The sequence below is a fragment of the Typha latifolia genome, unplaced genomic scaffold (assembly GCF_019914945.1).
Source record: "Typha latifolia isolate L0001 unplaced genomic scaffold, TyphaL0001v2 contig_61, whole genome shotgun sequence".
Lineage (NCBI taxonomy): Eukaryota > Viridiplantae > Streptophyta > Magnoliopsida > Poales > Typhaceae > Typha > Typha latifolia.
The window spans coordinates 1-18,909 of record NW_027330506.1 but is presented as its reverse complement, the minus strand read 5'-3'; the positions used below and the strand labels follow the sequence as shown (position 1 = coordinate 18,909).

At 43.5% G+C, this 18,909-nt stretch overlaps 6 protein-coding genes across 6 annotated transcripts; 1 reads left to right on the top strand and 5 right to left on the bottom strand.

Annotated features, from left to right (window-relative positions):
* Positions 1-6: 6 nt before the first annotated feature.
* LOC140802657 (disease resistance protein RPM1-like) lies at positions 7-2,883 on the bottom strand. Its single transcript, XM_073158210.1, has one exon. It carries the CDS (start codon positions 2,777-2,779, stop codon positions 95-97), a length of 2,685 nt encoding a protein of 894 aa, XP_073014311.1. The 5' UTR covers positions 2,780-2,883; the 3' UTR covers positions 7-94.
* A 206-nt stretch (positions 2,884-3,089) lies between these two features.
* LOC140802661 (GDSL esterase/lipase At5g37690-like) lies at positions 3,090-4,811 on the bottom strand. The gene is made up of 6 exons (XM_073158215.1): positions 4,535-4,811; positions 4,325-4,452; positions 4,099-4,225; positions 3,910-4,022; positions 3,557-3,806; positions 3,090-3,473 (listed from the first exon to the last, which is right to left on the bottom strand). The coding sequence occupies exons 1-6, from the start codon at positions 4,773-4,775 to the stop codon at positions 3,238-3,240; spliced, it is 1,095 nt and encodes a 364-aa protein (XP_073014316.1). The 5' UTR covers positions 4,776-4,811; the 3' UTR covers positions 3,090-3,237.
* Positions 4,812-5,438: 627 nt separating this feature from the next.
* LOC140802660 (uncharacterized) lies at positions 5,439-7,867 on the bottom strand. Its single transcript, XM_073158214.1, has 2 exons — positions 6,890-7,867; positions 5,439-5,887 (listed from the first exon to the last, which is right to left on the bottom strand). The coding sequence occupies exons 1-2, from the start codon at positions 7,163-7,165 to the stop codon at positions 5,732-5,734; spliced, it is 432 nt and encodes a 143-aa protein (XP_073014315.1). The 5' UTR covers positions 7,166-7,867; the 3' UTR covers positions 5,439-5,731.
* A 486-nt stretch (positions 7,868-8,353) lies between these two features.
* On the top strand, positions 8,354-11,207 carry LOC140802659 (endoglucanase 17-like). Its single transcript, XM_073158213.1, has 7 exons — positions 8,354-8,711; positions 9,026-9,433; positions 9,532-9,624; positions 9,708-9,869; positions 10,114-10,228; positions 10,337-10,500; positions 10,598-11,207. The coding sequence occupies exons 1-7, from the start codon at positions 8,508-8,510 to the stop codon at positions 10,946-10,948; spliced, it is 1,497 nt and encodes a 498-aa protein (XP_073014314.1). The 5' UTR covers positions 8,354-8,507; the 3' UTR covers positions 10,949-11,207.
* A 395-nt stretch (positions 11,208-11,602) lies between these two features.
* On the bottom strand, positions 11,603-12,698 carry LOC140802662 (uncharacterized). The gene is made up of 2 exons (XM_073158216.1): positions 12,360-12,698; positions 11,603-12,254 (listed from the first exon to the last, which is right to left on the bottom strand). Exons 1-2 carry the CDS (start codon positions 12,432-12,434, stop codon positions 11,781-11,783), a joined length of 549 nt encoding a protein of 182 aa, XP_073014317.1. The 5' UTR covers positions 12,435-12,698; the 3' UTR covers positions 11,603-11,780.
* A 1,074-nt stretch (positions 12,699-13,772) lies between these two features.
* Positions 13,773-18,903, bottom strand: LOC140802658 (uncharacterized). The gene is made up of 12 exons (XM_073158212.1): positions 18,722-18,903; positions 18,202-18,405; positions 17,974-18,119; positions 17,621-17,886; positions 17,355-17,443; positions 16,585-16,732; positions 16,043-16,482; positions 15,412-15,932; positions 15,270-15,330; positions 14,925-15,194; positions 14,502-14,763; positions 13,773-14,387 (listed from the first exon to the last, which is right to left on the bottom strand). Exons 2-12 carry the CDS (start codon positions 18,397-18,399, stop codon positions 14,056-14,058), a joined length of 2,733 nt encoding a protein of 910 aa, XP_073014313.1. The 5' UTR covers positions 18,400-18,405; positions 18,722-18,903; the 3' UTR covers positions 13,773-14,055.
* Positions 18,904-18,909: the final 6 nt, after the last annotated feature.

Here is an 18,909-nt window from a genome sequence, read left to right as displayed (position 1 = left end):
CAAGCTATGGGAGGATAGCACAAAGTTGCAAATAATTCACCAGCTGCTTGAGTAGGATTGAGACAAGAACCACCGAGTTGCAAACATAATTTAACTATCTATCGAATAAAATCCTGATGGTTGGAATGCGCTGCATGATTGTAACATAGGATTGATCGCAGGACAGCTCTTCGAATAGCTCTGAGGGCATGGCCACCAGTTCAAGCAATTGGAGATTTATAAGGTATTTGATGCCTTGTGGCACTTTTTTCAGCTCTCCACAGCCAATTAGTCTCAGTTCATGCAGGTCTTGCATTGCTCCTTCCTCTATTTCCATGCATTTAAGCTGTGCCAAATTAGATAAATACAAGGATCTGAGTTTTCTAAACCATCCACTATGGAAGACCAAATTTTGACCATTGTAGGCCCTGATTAGATTAACGCATACTAAATTCTGCAGCCTCTGAAGGATAGGGAAAGGATCTTCTGTTAATTGAGATCCAGCCAGTGCTAAATGAGTGAGGTTGTTCAGGGATGCAAACCAACTAGGCAACTGCACCATCTGTCCCCACAACTGAAGCTTTTGCAGGAGCGGAGGAGGGGGAGACAGAGATTCCAGCTTCAAAGTTTCTTCCTCACTGGATGCAAAAATTGCAAGATGTTGCAGATGGTTCATCTTCCTTATGGAAGCACATAGCACTGAGCTCTGAGCTGTTGTCACCTTTGTAATCCCATATGTTCTCAATTGATTCAAGTTCCCTGATTCTCGAACATTCTTTTCATTTGCTTCGATACCTTGTAAAGTTTGTAGATCCTTCAAATTGGGCACTCCATGGGGAACATATACGCCACTAATATCATCGAGGTTAACAGGATATCTTGCATGGACTCTAACTAGGAAAAGATGCCGCAAGTTATGCAGCTTTGCCAGCCCAAAAGAAAGTTTCAACACCTTACAACCCCATAGGTCCAAAGTTTGCAGATTTTGAAGAATCCCCAATGATTTGGGGAGTTCTTTAATCCTTGTGTGCCTAAGACCAAGGTAATGTAGATTGAATAATGTTCCTACATCCTCTGGTAAACTATCAATGGGAGCTCTCTCTAAATCTAATACTCTAAGCAACCTAAGGCTTGAAAACATCTCACCTAGTGATGGCACAGAGAGAGAGTTAGAAAATATCAAGAACGAACGAAGACGTGGAAGACAAGCCTTACTTATCATGGTCAATTGGAGTTCATTCTTCCTTTGTTTGACGGAGAGGCGACGAGCATTCCCTATAATCACCTCCTCCTGGCCATCAAAAGTTGCGCCAAAATTTTCATCATTCGACTTAGACAATGCTAACTCCCTCAATATATCGTGCATTCTACATTGCTTCACCCTCCCAAACTCATTCCTTTCTGCAACTTGTAGCATTCCCCTACAGATGAGTTCTCTCATATATTCGTCAGCCACCTCTTCCTTTGACATCCTTCCTCTCTGTTCAACAAAACCCTCCGCAACCCATAGCCTTATTATCCTCTTTCTCTTAATCAGACAATCTTCAGGAAACACAGCACAGTACAAGAAGCAAGGTCTAAGATAGTGTGGCAGTTCATTGAAGCTTACATGTAAAATGTTCTTCACCCTTGCTAACATTGGATTGTTTACCAGCTGCCAATCGATGCTATCATACACATTTTTCCATTCCTCCGCAATCCCTTCCTTCGCCGTCATGAGGCTAGCCATGGCCACAATCGCGAGCGGCAAACCATCACACTTGGCGACTATATTCCTCGCCCAGTATTCGAGTTCTTCCGGGCAGCGTCTATCCGGTTGTCTACGAAACGACCTCGCACAGAAAAGAGTCCAAGACTCTTCCTCCAGGAGTGGCTGAAGGTGGAGACTGCAACTACTAGCTGCAACAAACACTACGTCCCGAATTCGTGTAGTAATTAATATCCTACTTCCAATTTGGGAATTCGGGAGAGCACCATTAATGGCGATCCAAAGGTTAGCATCCCATACATCATCCAACACAATCAAGTACCTTCTCTTCGCCAGACAAGCATCGATGATCTCGACCAACCTCCTAAATGTGAAGCTTGAGAGTTCTTGTGAACCAATCTCTATCCCTTCTGAAGACAATTCGGTAGCAATTCGCTCCAGTAGATCTCTAGCCGAACAAGACTGTGAGACGGAGACCCACATCAGGCAATCGAACCATTTCTTTATGGATCCATCGCGATAAATCTCGTTCGCGAGAGTGGTCTTGCCCAATCCTCCCATTCCCCAAACGGAGACCACCGCACGCGACGGTTGCTCGCCATCCGTCAACCAGCCAAGCAGCAAGTTTCTGTTGTCCTCGATGCCGACCAATTCCGATTCTTCTCCTTCGGCAAGGAAAGGAGTCGACTTGGAGTTTACGATGTCGCCGATGTGATCGAATCGGTATCGTTGTGCCCTGGAGGAGATGCCTTGGATCTTGGATTTAATACCTTGCAAAGATTTGGCAATGCGGTGCTTGGAGATGAGGCGATGGGGAAAGGCGAGGAGGGGGTGGTTATGGTGGGGGTGGGAATTCCGGTAGCAGAGCTCGTCGAGGGCGTCTTCGATCTCAAAAGCGAGATCGCGGACTTGGTTGAACCAAGTGGAGAGGCTTTGGGTTTGGTTAGAGGAGGAGGAGAGGAAGGAGCGGATGGACTCGAGCTCGTTCTTGATGTCGTTGACCTCATGGTTGGCTCCTCTCAGTAAGGAGGCTTCGTCGGAGAGAAGAGCGCTTAGTTTCTTGAGGAGAAGGACAAGGATGGTCTCCGCCATACTCGGTTCTCTCTGCGTGATGAAACCGGAAGGTCTCCTTTGAGACGAAGGTTTATGAGCTATCACTTCGCCATTGCTGACGTTTACAGCATCAGTTTGACGAAAAAAATATAGCATTTTTATGATGACGATGATAGTGGTAGTCTAATTATTTAGCAACTTATTTATAGTGAAAAATATTAGGACTAATAAATTATATTAACGGTTATAGATTTGTGCATATCTTCCGTATATTTCTTTGCTACCCATTTCAGTTTAATAATAATAATAATAATTTAATAAGTTTCCCTTGTATCGATCGACACGCTTCTTCTCACTATACTTGACATATCATATTACTTGTATTAAGGTTTGCAATAACATCCTTGACAACAACAACAATTAACGTCAACTTAGTTGTAAACAAAACTCCATTGACTTGCAAATCCAAACTCTTTTCTTTTTTCTTTTTTCTTTTCTCACTTTGGAGAAGGAGCAGGGCCACTGGCCATTGCCGGCGCCGGCGAGAAAGTTCGTCCGAAATTGAGCTCCGCAAAGAGACGATCGGCGATAACCTGATTCGCAGCATCGGAGGTGTGATATGCATCCCAGAAAACGAACTCTCTGCGGTTCGGACAAAGTTCAGCATTTGGCAAGCAAAGGCCACCGACAGTAGTGTCCACATTGCAGCATGATGTGTCTGAAATCTTAAATCCTGCACATTGAAACAAATTCCATGCCATTTGGTATTGAAACTGAAATTTACCTGAACAAGCAACTAATCATAATGATAATTACCATAGTGTTGTGGGTTTTTGATGAGATCCATGACAATGGAGTAGCAGTCAGCAAGAATCATCTTAGCTCCAGGGAGTTCAAAATTGAGAGAAGTGAGCAGCTTCTTAACTTGTGAGTTGAACTCCAACGCATACTGGTTCACATCATAGAGGCATTGGCCAGTCCCAGATCTCACCCTTTGTGACGGAATGCAACCCAATGGGGCCAATCCACTAAACATTATCTTCCTTGCTCCAAGAGAATAAAGCCTCTTCAGAGATCACAACATCCAAAAAAAAAAAAAAAATTAGAACAAAAGAAGTAATTTACAATCACAGTGTGTCTATTATCTTGCTAATTTCTGATCACTATACCTTTAACTGGCGATCTAATGTGATTAGCAGGAGGCCTACAAACTCATCATGAGTGTATACTCTGCCATCTGCCATGAAAGGCTGTAAGAAATTGTTGATGTAGTCGTTGCTACCTGAAACAAAGCAGAAGTAAACAAAGAGTTAGTCTAAGATTTCACAAACAATATGAAGGAGATGAAATTGGCATACCAAGTCCAATAAAATATAATGCCTCATTGCATAGTTTCTCACTAGCCTTCTCTCCTATTTTACTAGTGATTGCTTCCTTTGTCTCCTCAAAACAAGTTATCTGATCATCAAAAGAGAGCTTCTGAACCTGCATTGCCATATTTATGACATTCACATATACATACATATATATATATATGATTGTAACAAGCTATATATGACAATCTTGCAGGAAATTAGTTGTTACAAAGTAAAGTCCAGTCTCATTGAGAATGCCAGCTCCGCCCGACGCATAATTGATGCCTTGGAGGATCGCGTTGTCGTCCATGGACAGGGACATGTATGGTGGTGGAGATGGAATTCCAAGTTTATAAGCTACATTACCATTGCAACAAAATTTAGTACTATAGAGTAGCTCAAGAATAGAATAGTGATGCTTGTGGACTTGAGAACTTACACATGATGTCTCCAATTGTTCTTCCATTAGTGAATCTCCCAGTAGGCAAGCCATTCAAGTAATCAATTCCATACCAAGGGTAGTCAGATTTTGCAAGGGAGAATGGGAGGTAATTGTTGTTTCCGACGTCGGACATCGAGTCGCCAAAGATGTACACGACTGGTCCCTTAGCCATGGCTAGGCTTGGAATTGAGACGGTGAGAGCAAAGGCAGTGATCACAACCACTGTGAGAGCTGCCATTGTCCTTTACCCTGGCTGTTTGTGATTGTGTGGGATGGACTGGTAGTTGTAATGATTGGGATTTATAGTGAGTTTAGTGATATTAAGTCATGGCCTGTTCTGTAAGTTTGGCTTTTCTCTTCGTTCATCTTTTCCCGCTCTATGGAGAGATTCTGGTGACTTTAATTGGTATAAGAAAAGAGGGAGAATTGGCAAGCATTAGATTGGGTATGGAGAGTATTAATGTGGTGGGTGTGGTTGTTGAGGATTTTTGCCTACCAATTTTTGGATTGCTTAACTTGAGGCAGGGGAATGGTTGATAATTGGACGACTTAGGAGGGCTAATGTGAGCTGAACATAGCAAAGATTTCATTTAGCTTCTCAGAGTAAGCATACAAAGCAGTGCCAATTAATCAAGGGAGTAGCATAAGTAACCTTTGTCCACATTGTTATTGGGATGAGTCTTCTCTTGTGTATGCAAAATGAGAGCTTTTGAACATATTAATAGACTTCCTTCTCTTGTGTCATACTTCTTTTACCATGCTTGCAACAAATAATGCATGCTACATTTATTTGAACATCCAGGAGGGCCGGGCTGGGCCAAAATATTGTGGGTTTCGAGTACCCGGGCAGACCATAGGGGCTCGGCTTGAGCTCGAATTTGGGTCCAAAAAATAGAAAAAATTTACTTCTTCACTGTGACACAATTGCTCTTATAAATGCTAACTTTCTTCAGATACAGCAGAGGTTTGAGATCATTACAAATGCCAGTCTCATACTGCAAGGACTAGATGCTTGCTTAGAGTATTAAAAAATAAATTCTCAAGGAAGAAGAGCTAAGTTTCCATGCCATTTATGTTTGCATAAGATTTTAAAAGTCATAGTCCATCGCTGCTTAATATCGGTTAATATGGTTCCTAGTATTCCAAATATATCTAGTGACTCAGAACCATTGATCTGAAACTGCGAAGTCATTGTCAATGGCGTAGGGGTTCAACAGCAGTCCTGAAGAGAAGAACATAGACCTTATCGATGGAGAAGTACAAGAAGCCGCCCGAAGAATGAGTGACATATGAACCAAAACTTGTCCCAACGATGCAATGCCAAGCTGGACCATACGAAGAATCGAATTCCTGGAAACAAACATTAATGAACAACCCTTCAGCACAATACCAATACTTTTTCTTCTGGAAACAGAATACTAATATAGAGAAGCACTGTGAGTTGTAGTGTAAAGTTAGTGATTTCAGGAAAAGAAATACCTAAGTCCAGATTCAAGGGGTTCTGCATTATAACCACAGAAAGAACAGAAGGAAAGAATTACTCGAGATATATAATCTACAATATTATCTAATTCAACTTCTTACATTTTTTTTTTATCAATTCCTGATTTAGAGTTTCCAAGACAGAAGAATGGGATTCACTTTATTTGAACAAGGAAACTCTGATCCTTTCGCTGCATATCATTTCAGTTTAAATTGCAAGTAGAGGCGCATTAAACCTGTTCCGCATCGGATAATTATTGCAATAGGAGCTCTTCAATATTTAGCTGGCAAGTTTCAAGTTAATAAAGACAATTAAGGGACTTTGGCCAGCCAGATGAGAAGATTGTACAGCGCATATGCAGTAGATGAGGAGATTGGTGTCCTTTATATCACTATATGGATACTCCAAAAGTAACTAATTCAGAAGATAAGTAAAAAAATATACGAATTGCAAAGCATAATCCAGTAACAAAAATCTTTCATGATATCGTCTTTAGAGGGATATTGCGAAAAGCAATGCCTTCGATATAATATTATATGAAATGAAACTAAGTTTAGGCTATTTCTTCCCACTGCAGCAGAGAGTTGTGTAATTTAGAACAGTCAGTATCTTTGTAGATGGACGATAGCATCAAATCTTGTAAAGGAGATAAGATTTAAGCTATGAAATGAGGAACTAAACCAATGAAGCTAAAGATTCTTTTCACTCTAGAGCATTAAATGCAGTACATTAATAAGATAATCAACGAGAGAATAAATTAACGATGAGAAACACTCCAAAAAGATAAGCCTTCTTCAAGTTAATTATCTCCAAACCGCATCCACTGCATCCAAAACCCACCAAGGGTAGACAGAAATATAAACCGTTACCTTCTTGAGAGCGAGAGCGAGCCGCTTGCTATCTAGCTTCGGCATCGCCGCAAGCACCTCCCGTGCACACCGAAACGCGCGCTTCTGCAACGCCAGGGGCATGTCCGCCGCCCTCACCCGCACCCTGTGCTTCTCCTTCTCCTTCTCCTTCTCCTTCATCTCTTCGCATTCGCCATCGGCCTTCACCTTGGCACGCTGGATGAGAGTGCTCAAATACTGGCTTCTCCTCTCGAGCTCCTCCGAAGCCGCTTCCATTGATATGTTTGGCTCTCTCATCGCCTCCTTCCTCCGCGTCGAAGAATTCCACGCGAGAAGAAGAAGAAAGACGAAGACTTTAAGGAGGCATCGGGTTGCTCCTCCTCCTCCTCCTCCTCCTACTCTATGGCGTTGATGGCGCTATGGATTTACGGGCTGGCTTAGTTGGGGTTCGATCCTTTTTCTTCGGCCTTGGTGGGTGCTGTTGCGCTTTGGAAGGAGGGGTCACTGGCCAGCCAGTGACAAGGGCACTGTTGTATCTATTTACCTCAATGCCATTGCTCTTCTTTTCAAATTAATTTTCAGCCCTTAAAACTTACGAAAGCACTCATCCGACGGCTATACCATTATCTGGGACTCACGCAAAGGTGCTACTGCTACACCTCCTGATCTGGAAACTAAAGGGTGTGCCGGGGCAGGGGCAGGGCCAGGGCCAGGGCTCGCGACTCGATGTTCCGCTTTAGTACTATAAAATCTTCACTAATTCGCGGAAATCCAGGGGCTATCTCGAAAACTGGCACTCGGTGGGGCCCACTACGCCAGTGGGCCTGCGTTCTAAAAGCCCATTGGAGCACGCTATCGCTCCAGTAGAACTAGAGAGTTCTATGGCTTTTCAGGCCCACAACTGCTCTCGGGCCCGATCAAGCTTTTAATCGAGCGGCTCTACTCCCCGAACAACTCAGACTATCCCTAGCAGTCTTCGACTTTATCCGGACACGCCTTGGGAGGACAACCCCCCCACAAATCCTTTAGATATCCTTTTCCATGCAAAGAGAGTTTAAAAAGATTTTATTTTAAAAAAAAAAAAAAAAAGAAGAAGAGAGAGAGAAAAAAAAAGTGTCCATCAAAACCTGCCAAATAATCTTACGAGCTATCATGAAAAGCTTCGTTCGTTTGGGGTCGCCTCCTCCCCTCCAAAAATAACGGCTCTTCCCTCTCTTCCCTAGCCCAACGGTCAGATTAATGGGATGCACCGTCGCCTCCTAGCCGTGGCCCATCCATCCATAAAGACGCCATCATTAACCCTCCGCATCACGTGATCCCCCTCTTCTCCCTTTCCACCCCCCTCGACCGGTCACATCCGGTCCATGTTCTGCCTCGGTCACCGCGCCGCAAGCTTTCATGCCTTGGGCACCGTCACGTGTCGGGTTCGGATTCGCTTGACCGGTAGAATCCTATGACCACCCGACCTTCATCTCCTACATCCATGCCGTTGCATTGACCACATACCCTGTCCCATTCACCCTTTATTTATTCGTGATATAGGAAGCGTGGAAGCGATACTAGAGGGAGGGAGAGGGGGTAGTAGAGCGACCTCCAGCTTTTAGTTTCGCGCCATTTGAGCTCTTCTACTTCGTCGACGATGGCGAATGCCCTGGGGCTTGTTCTTTTGTTCTTCGTGCTTCTAGTTGCGGCGGCGAGGCGGTCTGCCGCCGCGCACGCCTACGGCGACGCGCTCCACAAGAGCATCCTTTTCTTCGAGGGCCAGCGATCCGGGAAGCTCCCATCCGACCAGAGGCTGTCGTGGCGCCGCGACTCCGCCTTGCACGACGGTGCCGCCGACGGGGTAAGCTGCACCCTTCTCCGCCGCCTGATCCCGATCTAATGGCTCCATATTTTCTAGAGTTTCTTTTTCCTGCAATAGAACGTTCGTCGGAGACAAAAATTCCACTCACGTGACGTTGCTAAGTTAGGATCATTCTTTCAAATCAGCACCCTACTTTAGTCTTATTCTGAAAGACACCTCATTTTTCTCTTAATTTTTCTGTTCGCTCCCTTCTCAAAGATGGTTGTTTTCTGCAACAAGACTGAAATATAGGCAGCGATATGCAAAAGTTCACTTCATTTTACTTCTCTTTCCCGGGTGTGCGGTGACCGCAGGTGGATTTAACGGGCGGCTACTACGACGCCGGTGACAACGTCAAGTTCGGGTTCCCCATGGCGTTCACGACCACCCTAATGGCGTGGAGCATCATCGACTTTGGGAAGACGTTTGGGCCCCACCTAACGGAAGCCACAAGAGCCGTCCGATGGGCGACGGACTACCTCCTAAAGGCTACCGCCGTCCCTAACGTCGTGTACGTGCAAGTGGGCGACGCCTTCCGCGACCACTCGTGCTGGGAGCGGCCGGAGGATATGGACACCCCTCGAACAGTTTACAAGGTCGACCCGGCTCACCCCGGTTCGGACGTGGCCGGGGAAACCGCCGCCGCTTTAGCTGCGGCTTCCATCGTCTTCCGCTCCTCCGACCCGGCCTATTCCCAGCGATTACTCGACCGGGCGGTAGAGGTACGAATCCGGCCGAGTTGTACCGTGTTTAACTGCTGCGTTCTCCTTCGCTTTCTTATCTGAACCATTGTGGGTTCTTTTTTTTTTCTTGGTTTCAGGTGTTCGAGTTCGCGGATAAGTACCGGGGGGCGTATAGTTCGAGCCTCCACGACGCGGTCTGTCCTTTCTACTGCGATTTCTCCGGGTACCAGGTGAGCGAGAGGTTATTCTTTTCACAATAAGATCATAATTAATGTATGTAGTAATTTGCAAAGTTGTTGTCTGTCTAATCCAGGACGAGCTGCTATGGGGTGCGGCGTGGCTGCATAAGGCGTCGAGGAGGCGCGAATACCGCGAGTATATCAAGAATAACGAGGTGGTATTGGGGGCGAGCGAGTGCATTAATGAGTTCGGTTGGGATAACAAGCACGCCGGGATAAATGTCCTGATATCCAAGGTAAATATATTTATCCGGCATTCTATTCCGACTCACTCACCGCCCCGGTGACGTTATCTAATAATCCATCCCGTGCCCGAATAAAGTTTGTCTCACTCGTCTTATTATCTCGTGTCTCCCTCTTATTATCGGATCGAGAATAGACAGCTATGTGCCAGTAGACAGTAGTTTTGACCGTTGCGGTGTCATTTGTTCTTTTAATCCCTAAAATGCCCTTTGCTAATAAATGCGCTCTTATTCGCAGGAGGTGTTAATGGGGAAGGACGAGTACTTCCAGTCCTTTAGAGCAAACGCGGATAACTTTATCTGCACCCTTCTTCCTGGGATATCTAATCACCCCCAAATCCAGTATTCGCCAGGTTAATTCTCTACTCTACCCCTGTTAGAATAAAAACGTGACCTTTTCTTTTATTACTGTAAGGCTAAATAAATTATTTTCTTTGTTTTCTCGGGGGAGGGGAAAAAAGGTGGGCTTTTGTTTAAGGTCGGGGGAAGCAATATGCAGCACGTGACGTCGCTCTCTTTCCTCCTCCTCGCGTACTCCAATTACCTCAGCCACGCGAGCGGTCACGTGCCGTGTGGACCCTCGTCAGCATCGCCAGCTCATTTGAAGCAAGTCGCCAAGCGCCAGGTCAGTGGCATTCCCGTGATATCTCTCTATCTATAAAACCGTGCCCAAATGCTGCTCTAATAATCTTAGTTTCTTTATTATTATTATTTTTTAATAGGTGGATTATATCTTGGGGGATAATCCTCTGGGGATGTCGTATATGGTCGGGTACGGCTCGCGCTACCCACGTCGGATCCACCACAGGGGCAGCTCGCTGCCCTCGGTCGGGGCCCACCCGGCCCGGATCGGGTGCAAGGCCGGAACAACGTACTACCTCAGCCCAAGGCCCAACCCCAACACGCTGGTGGGGGCCGTGGTCGGTGGGCCCACCAATAGCAGCGACGCGTTTCCCGATGCGCGGCCCGCATTCCAGCAGTCGGAGCCCACCACTTACATTAACGCACCGCTATTGGGCCTCTTGGCCTACTTCTCGGCCCATCCAAACCCATCGGACTGGAGCTACGATTAAGAGAAATTAACCGGAGGAAAGAAAAAATTTGGTGTAATTAGGATCCAAAATTTGGTGTTAGGCTTTGTATTCATTTCGTAGTTAGTTAGTAGATTAATTCCATTCTTCCTCGGTAAAAGGAATCGAGGGATGTAATGGGATTTTTATTGATGGTTTTATCTTGAAATGGTGGTAATTACGGTGATTCTTCCAGTAATCTATGATGCCCCACTTGTTAATGATGATGATAGATAAGAGGAATTGTTTGTTGTGCAACAAATTTTGGATTCATTCCCCATGGCATGCGCAAGATGATTTATTTGGTCTTGCTTTGAAGCAATTCATTGCATGGGCTTTTGTTGTCATTGGCATTGGTCCCCCCATTATGGGGTCAAGGGCTGTTATGCGCGAAGTTTGCTGGTTACTTTTATGCATAACATAGAAAGAGAAATAAAATAATACATAAAAAAACTGATAATTACTAGGAAGTATAAAAATATTAAGTTAGTATCTTCTATCCCTTCGTTATAAAAAAAAGTTATGGGTTACAATTTTTTATGGAGAACTCCAAAAGAAAAGTTAACTACCTAAAGTCAATATAAGAAAATAGAAAGAAAGATAAAGAATAAAACAAAATTTAAAGAAATTCATATCTCGAACTGTTGACAGTTAAAATAATCAGAAAATCATCAAACGCCTTTCTCTTTTAAAATATTTAAAAAAATTAAAAGCAAAATAATTTATACAAACCACCAACACAACCATTTCTTTTCATGTATGAGAAAAAAAAAAAAAAAAGCAAGCAAGCGAACAGTAAACAAATCTTTCACACAACCCCCTGTAAATTATGAAATCACACAACCCACCCATCTCCACTACACATACTAGTTATCATCACTGGCAACCTATCCTTCTGCTGCCCGCGCCGCCTCCTCTGCGCGGCCGCAGGCGGCGGCGGCGGTGGTAAAACCCTTCCATCCTGAAACAGCGGCCGTGGCCCACCATTTGCGTGTCCCCCGTACACGAAGTTGTCGCGGACCACCACCACGTCGGCGCCGATGACTCTCCTCTCCACCTCGAGGAGATCCCCCAGCGACGTGGGCACCGCCGTCTCGTCCCGGCAGATTCGCCACCACCCGCTCCTCCCTCGTCTGGTGCGGCGGCGCCGCGCCCCTGACGGCCTTCCCGGCGCCTCTGCTAGCCTCCACCTTCCTCCGCCTCCGCCAACGGCTATATTCCGACGAGGAGGGCTCGTCGACCTGCGGATGGAGACCCCCATGAGGGTGCCGAGGGTGGTACTCCGGTCCTGGAAGAAGGAGCCTGTGGACTAAAAACAGTATAAAAAAAAAAACCACGAGTAATTAGGGAAGAGAGATGAGGGTATTCTTGGAATAATAGTAATGCAACAGTGTGCGAGGAGAGTTACGCTTACCTCTGTGTCAAGATCGGAGGAGGAGAGGGAGGAATTTGATGGAGAAGAAGGGATCAGGTCGGTATCCCGATCCATTAGAATTTTAGAGAGAAAAGGAGAGAGAAAGAGAGAGAGAGAGGTGGTAGGATTGAGGAATTGTTGGGGAAAAGCTGAGATTTATATATATAATTGTGATCGAGTGGTGTTTGATGAAAAAAATGCCAAGTATAACACTACTGCGAGTTTCTTTTTCTATATCTCCTTTTCTTTTTGGGGGAGAAAGAAGAAGCCTTCCACTGATGTGATTATAGGAGCTGGTCAAAGTATATGATTGGCTAAGCACGGATTTCTTAGTGAGCTTCTATACAACGAACTGTGTTTGAGAAGCAAGATGAAAAAAGAATTTTTTGTTTCCGTACATTCGTGAGTTTTATTATTTGCTGAGCTTGCTAAATATATATTATCATATAGGATAAATATGAATCCAAGAACCCCTATTTTAGAGTAAGCAATTAGCTAACCTGCCTAAGTTTGACTTTGGGTTATAGCTTGTAGCTATATTTTTATTATTCTGGACATATCGAGGCTAATTGGGATTTAAACCACACTTATAGCTATAATATTGACATATGGAGTTAAGCAGTAGATCCTATTGTAATGTAAATAGAAATATTTTAGTGGGCATTCAAATAATCATATGATAGGGATAGGAAGCCCGTTGCTTTCAAGTGTATTACTTTAAATGTTGGCTTATTTTCAAGTTTATGTCAGGAATATAATATTTTGGAAACATCATAAAAGACTGGTAATGACCTGCTGAAGAGCGTACCAAATCAATGGAATTCTTTTGTTGGAAAAGTAGCAACTCTTAACCTGGCACAAAACCCATTAGCAAAAGGTAGAGAGAACTAGTGCTCATGAAGATGAGTGATTCGAATACAAAAGGCAAAGGTCTGACACATGATGAGGGTGAGAGCAAGTTGGTCTGCAACCTTGGCTAATCATACACATACCAGCACTATGCCATGCTCCCAAGTAATGTTAATTCCACATGACTCCGCTGTGGATCATCTGCAGCCTTGACTGCCTGGAATGCCCAGCAGTTGGAGTACTTGGCATCCCCTCTTTGGTTGTGGGTCATCTACTAAGTTTGTAGGAAACTTGCATGGGGGGCTGTCTTTGTATTACTATGATGATGAAAGTTGTCAGAAACTTGGGAAGGCAGTCACCCAAAATTGATGTCTCTCTTGGATCTTGCGAAGTGTAGAAGGTATGAAGTCGCTTGTGTGGGTTCCTTGGGGCTAAGTTCATTTGGGTTGCACGTGATGTTGGTGAAGAAATTTGGGGATACGTATGAGGATTAAATGATCGTGTTTTAATTTTCTTATGATTAGATGGCAATCAGTTTTATCCTTTTCACTATGTAAAAGACAATTTATGATCGAGAGGCATAATTACTTCCCAAATGAGTATATGAAATGTAGTTCTTTTTACACGAACTTCCAAAGTGGATCATTAAGAGCATGACCTCAAGTATTATTTGCATCCGGATATGATACACCTTAGCATAGTTACAGCATTCCCACGTAGCTCATCCCATTATGATTCATGAGTCAAAAGTAGCTCAAAGATGCTACAAGTCCTTTGATAAATATTCTCCTAAAGAGTCCCTTTTACTGCTGCAGTATAACTTCATGGATAGTGTTTTGATGATTCGCTATTGGAAATCATCTCCAGATTCATCTGAAGACTCTTCCAGTGTGACGCCAGACTGGTTATCCTCTTCGCTTTCTGAGGCTTTGGTGGTCATCCTGCTCATTGCTACCGTTTTGCTTGCCCTCTGAGAGCGGGTAATGGCCAAGCTAGGAGTCATTGGGACTTCAGGAATGGATGCATCGTCCTCTTCGTCGTCTCCATCAGAAGAAGAAGAGGCAGCTTCACGCCTTGCTCTTCTCCTGGCTGGAGCCGTTCTCGCCGACCTTGGTGCAGGAGTTGGTGGCAGGACTGTTTTTGTATCTAATTTGAAGTTCTCGTTCCATCCTAGCTTACCTAGAGATAACACATCATATGGAAAACAGGTTGTTAAAAGAAAATGTGTGAGGTTGCAGACTGCGTTCAGAACTCAAGTTTGGATGACAAACTAATCAAAGGATAATGCCATACCCAAGATTGCATCAATCTTGTCCTGTGATAACTCCTCGTCTGGTTGTTCATCTAGAGATTTAAGCCGTGTTGCCATTCGAGTCAGTTCTTTGACAAGTTCCTTGTCAGCAGATACTGATGAGATCATGGGATTGAACAATCCTCTCATGCACTTGATTGCTCTTTGTTCTGAATGCCGGAACTGCAACATCACAGCTATTCTGCACAGTGCCAAAACATATGCTTTCCCAGCAGGTGTCTTCTTCTCAGGGCAACTTGCTACCTAGGAGTGCAGATGGAACAAATCTTTAAGGAATGGTACTACTACGGAGACAAGAAAAAAGAGCAATATAATTGTTTGTATGAACGATACTTCTTGGGTGCGTCTCATAGACATTTTGTCCATTTTATATGTCTAACACCAAAGATTTGTCAGGAAATTACCTCTGCAGCAATGCGAATGGCTAGCCCCTCCTCCCCACTGTCAAAATATTCTGGCTGCATAGAATTCAAAAGGTCATCAGAAGACCTTTGTGAATGTTCTTCAGATTCTTGCGAGAAGAGAGGAGCTTGTATCATCTGCAGCATGAAACGGCCAGCTTGGACTGCACGCTTTCTCATTTTAGAAACCACAATGGTGGAACCTCGAAAATTACCAGATATGCCTGGCCACATGTGTCGCATGACTGGAATAAATGCTCTTGAGACACATCTCTGGAAAGGAATGATCATATCAATAATTGGGAGGTATGTTGGATGCTTTTGCAGTTTGACAGAGCCTTAACTTACCTTGTGATTGCATGATAGAGCTGGATAATGATCGAAGAAAGCAGATAAACATTGCTTTAACCTGTGCAAATATAAAGTAATAGTGAGAATCTTACAGTAAATATTTTTTTAAAAGAACTTGAGTAAAAGAATGGATATTAACCTTCGTAGATCTTTAGTTTCATCACTGAAATACAAGCTAATAAGCCTAGATAAGATCATAGGATGTAGGTCAGCAGATATGCTTGGGTAGTTCTCACTTAGCAGAAGGAATTTTGCGAACCCTTCTCCAAGAATAGCAATAACATTGTCATGATTGTCATGATCATCACCTTCAACACTTACTTCCCAATCATCTTTATCAAGTCTAGAATATAAGAGATCGAGCAATCCAGTGGTTACATCATCTTTTAACTCAGATAAATTTACTGAATTAAAATGTTTCTGCTGATCACAAGAATGTGGTAGATCTATTCCAATAGCTTTGTCAACCTCTTGAGGAGTATGTCGTGTGGCAAGATCAATTAATCCTTTACACGCCATACTACTAACTGGAGAAGGGCCATTTATAAAGGACAGGCGCAACTGATTTACTAGCTCTGCACTTGGTGTCCTTTCTAACAGCCCAAAGAGACAAAGGCATCTTGCAGCAACTCTCTGTACATCAGCATAAACATGTTTGGCCTGCATTACATAAGTAGCAGAAATCGTAAACCTAGTATACCAATCCTGGAGAATTAGAGCACTTTATGGACAACAGTAAATCTGTGAAAATGCCGCTTAATAATGCTTACTGCTGGAAGCAATAATGAGTGAAGCAGCTCTGAAGGTTCAACAGCTTTCCCTTTTAGACTCCAGATGGAATCAACGTTTTCTAGAAGAAAACCGGTCACTGCAAGGCAATGCATCCACTGCATGAAATCAGCAGTTCTATCCCTGCAGGGCCGAGCAAGCTCCTCAACTACACTGGTGACCACCTCTTCAAATTCACCAACAGAAGCATGCACTTTCCTAGCCAATTCTGACACTGCTCTGGCCCAACTTGTATCTCCACCAAGACTGACTCCATCTCCAATGGCAAGCTTGTTCCCGTCATCATCAACTTCATATTCGAGAGGCCTGAGCAAAAGGTCATGCGCAAAAGCACCTGCAACTTTCCTGTTCATGGTATCTGAAAAATCGAGCATTGCACCAAGAAGTAACAGCTGTCGGGATATGAATCGATAATTTGAGCCTGTAATGGCAGATTGCATCATTTGGAAACTATTAATACTTTGTAAGAAATTGATCTATCAGATACAATTATTGTTAAAGCTGCCCAAGAACTTGGTCTTACCTGCAGAAAGGTGCGCTTTTACCAAACTAACATAATCAGAAATAGTCCTTGGAAGGATTTCCTCTAAAGTGTCATTGTTGTCTGAAGCTTCCGACGCATATACTGCTGCTTCAGCACCTGTAGTAGTTGCAGCCTCAGAGCCTTTTGCCTGTTCAATGAATGGTTCACGGGAGGATCAGGAGATGCATGAACAAATAGCCAGTGTGATCTTAAAGGGTAATAACTAATGATTGTGCAGCAAATTAATGTCATAGAAAGGGCTAAAAGGACGGTAACAATAATAGTGGAAGCAAATAAGTCCTAACCAATCCTGAGTAATACCTGCAGTCAGATATAAGTCAAATAAACACATATAGACCTGGAACATCATGCTTGAAGACATTTATGCTCACAAACTTATGCCATTGCGAACACAAAATGAGAATTACTCATCCAGTATATCCTTATACTTCAATAGGTTGATACTTAAACGTTAAAAGAGCTAACTGACTCCAGCTGGGCTGAGAAAACATTGTCAGTCTACTTCCGAAAAATTTGCAAGTAATAAAATGGACGCTTCTTACTAATAAGAGACCTACTATATATAACTTAGAATCTGATCATCTCCTAGAATTGAAGTTCTAAGGATATAAAAGTATAAAACCTCATCATTTAAATGGTAACTGTCCTGTTTGTGGCGCACATATTTGAGTTAAATGACATCGAAAGAATATTACATCTGAAAGTTATAAAAAATGTATTTCAAAGTAAAATCAAATTATGCTTCTTACTTGAGCTTCAGCTTGCAAATGCTTGCACAGAGTTTTCCAATAAAGAGCAATCTCTGCATCCATTAGCTGATCATCGGAGGTGCATTCTCCTAATATACATTATTGCAGGGTGTTAAGCTGAATTCATCAAGCAAAAGAAAAAGAAAAATTACCCAGATATAAACACATAATCAGAATTTGCAGAAAACAAGTACATATCAATGAGCAAACAGCATTACAAAGAGTGAATGAAGTGATGCTTTAATCATGGAGAAATTAAAAAATACCCTCGTTTTCATTATGTGAATCCAAGTACTGCCTAATACGCTGACGTTCTTGCACTCTCACCATCCCATCCTTTAGGAGGGCTTCCATTACAGCTTCTCCAACTGACTCATAGGTCTCTACATCAAGAAATCTAAGAAGGGCAATTGGGTCGCCCCCACAGCACTTTGAAAGCCACTCATCCTTCAGCATCTTCAAACATTCTTTCGTTACAGAAGGAGATCTGTCCGAAAGCCCCCTCTGAAGAAGTGTAGTCCTATGCTTGATGCTGAAATGCAAATTTGCAATATGCAGATAATTAAACCATGGCATTACAGAGTATCATTGGAGTTTGGTTCCATAAAAATCTCATTACCTAAGACTTTGAAGAGGAAATTTAGTCGCCAGGACATAGTAAGCTGCTTTACGGACTGACTCACTCACATCAAGTGTGGACCCAATAATTGCCTCCAGTGTGGCATTAGAAGGTGGCAGAGATAGAACTATTGCTTTACGCGCCTCCTTCACATTTCAATTTTATACACAATTAAGAAAAAGATCAACAAAACTGGGAGGACTAATGGAAAATTTTGAGAGGGCTTACAGTATTTTGCTCTTGAGCTAGAGTCTGGAGGAAGATATCAACAATGTCCCCGTCTTCCCCATCATTTGCGAAGCGTGAGAGTGCACGGACTGCAAAGGCACGGATGGCGGGAATTTTGTCCCCAACCCGCACCTTCATGCTGTCTATCACTTCATCCCACACCTCGTTACTAACCTCAGCATCGTCAGGCAACCTCATTATAATCTACAAAAGATGTGTCATATATTAGCAGTTTGAACTATATCACTCAACAAAGCGCACATATTTTGCTTTATCGTTTTATTACCATGATTAACTTGAAGAAGCGCTACACTAGAACTAGGTTTTCTTTAAGATTACATGATATAATACAGTAGTTAACCTAGTAGACGGAGAAAAAAATAGATCATAATTTCGGCGAACAAGTCAATTTTTGACGAAATTAACAGATCTAGAGGTGACTCTTGAAACGAAGAGAAAAAAATCTACAACGTTGAGACGCCTTAGATCCAGAAATTTGGGGGGAGAAACCGTCATTTACCTCCGAAATGATCTGGCATGACCGAAACCTAGCCGGACGGTAAGATGCACCGGCAGCGACGAGGAGGAACCGAAGGAACTCCTCCAGGAAGGTGTCGCAGGCGGCGAGATCCTTCTCGTCGCGGCGGGAGCCGAACGCGGAGATGAATCGGACGATGCGCTCGGAGGAGAGGGTGCGGCGGGGGAAGT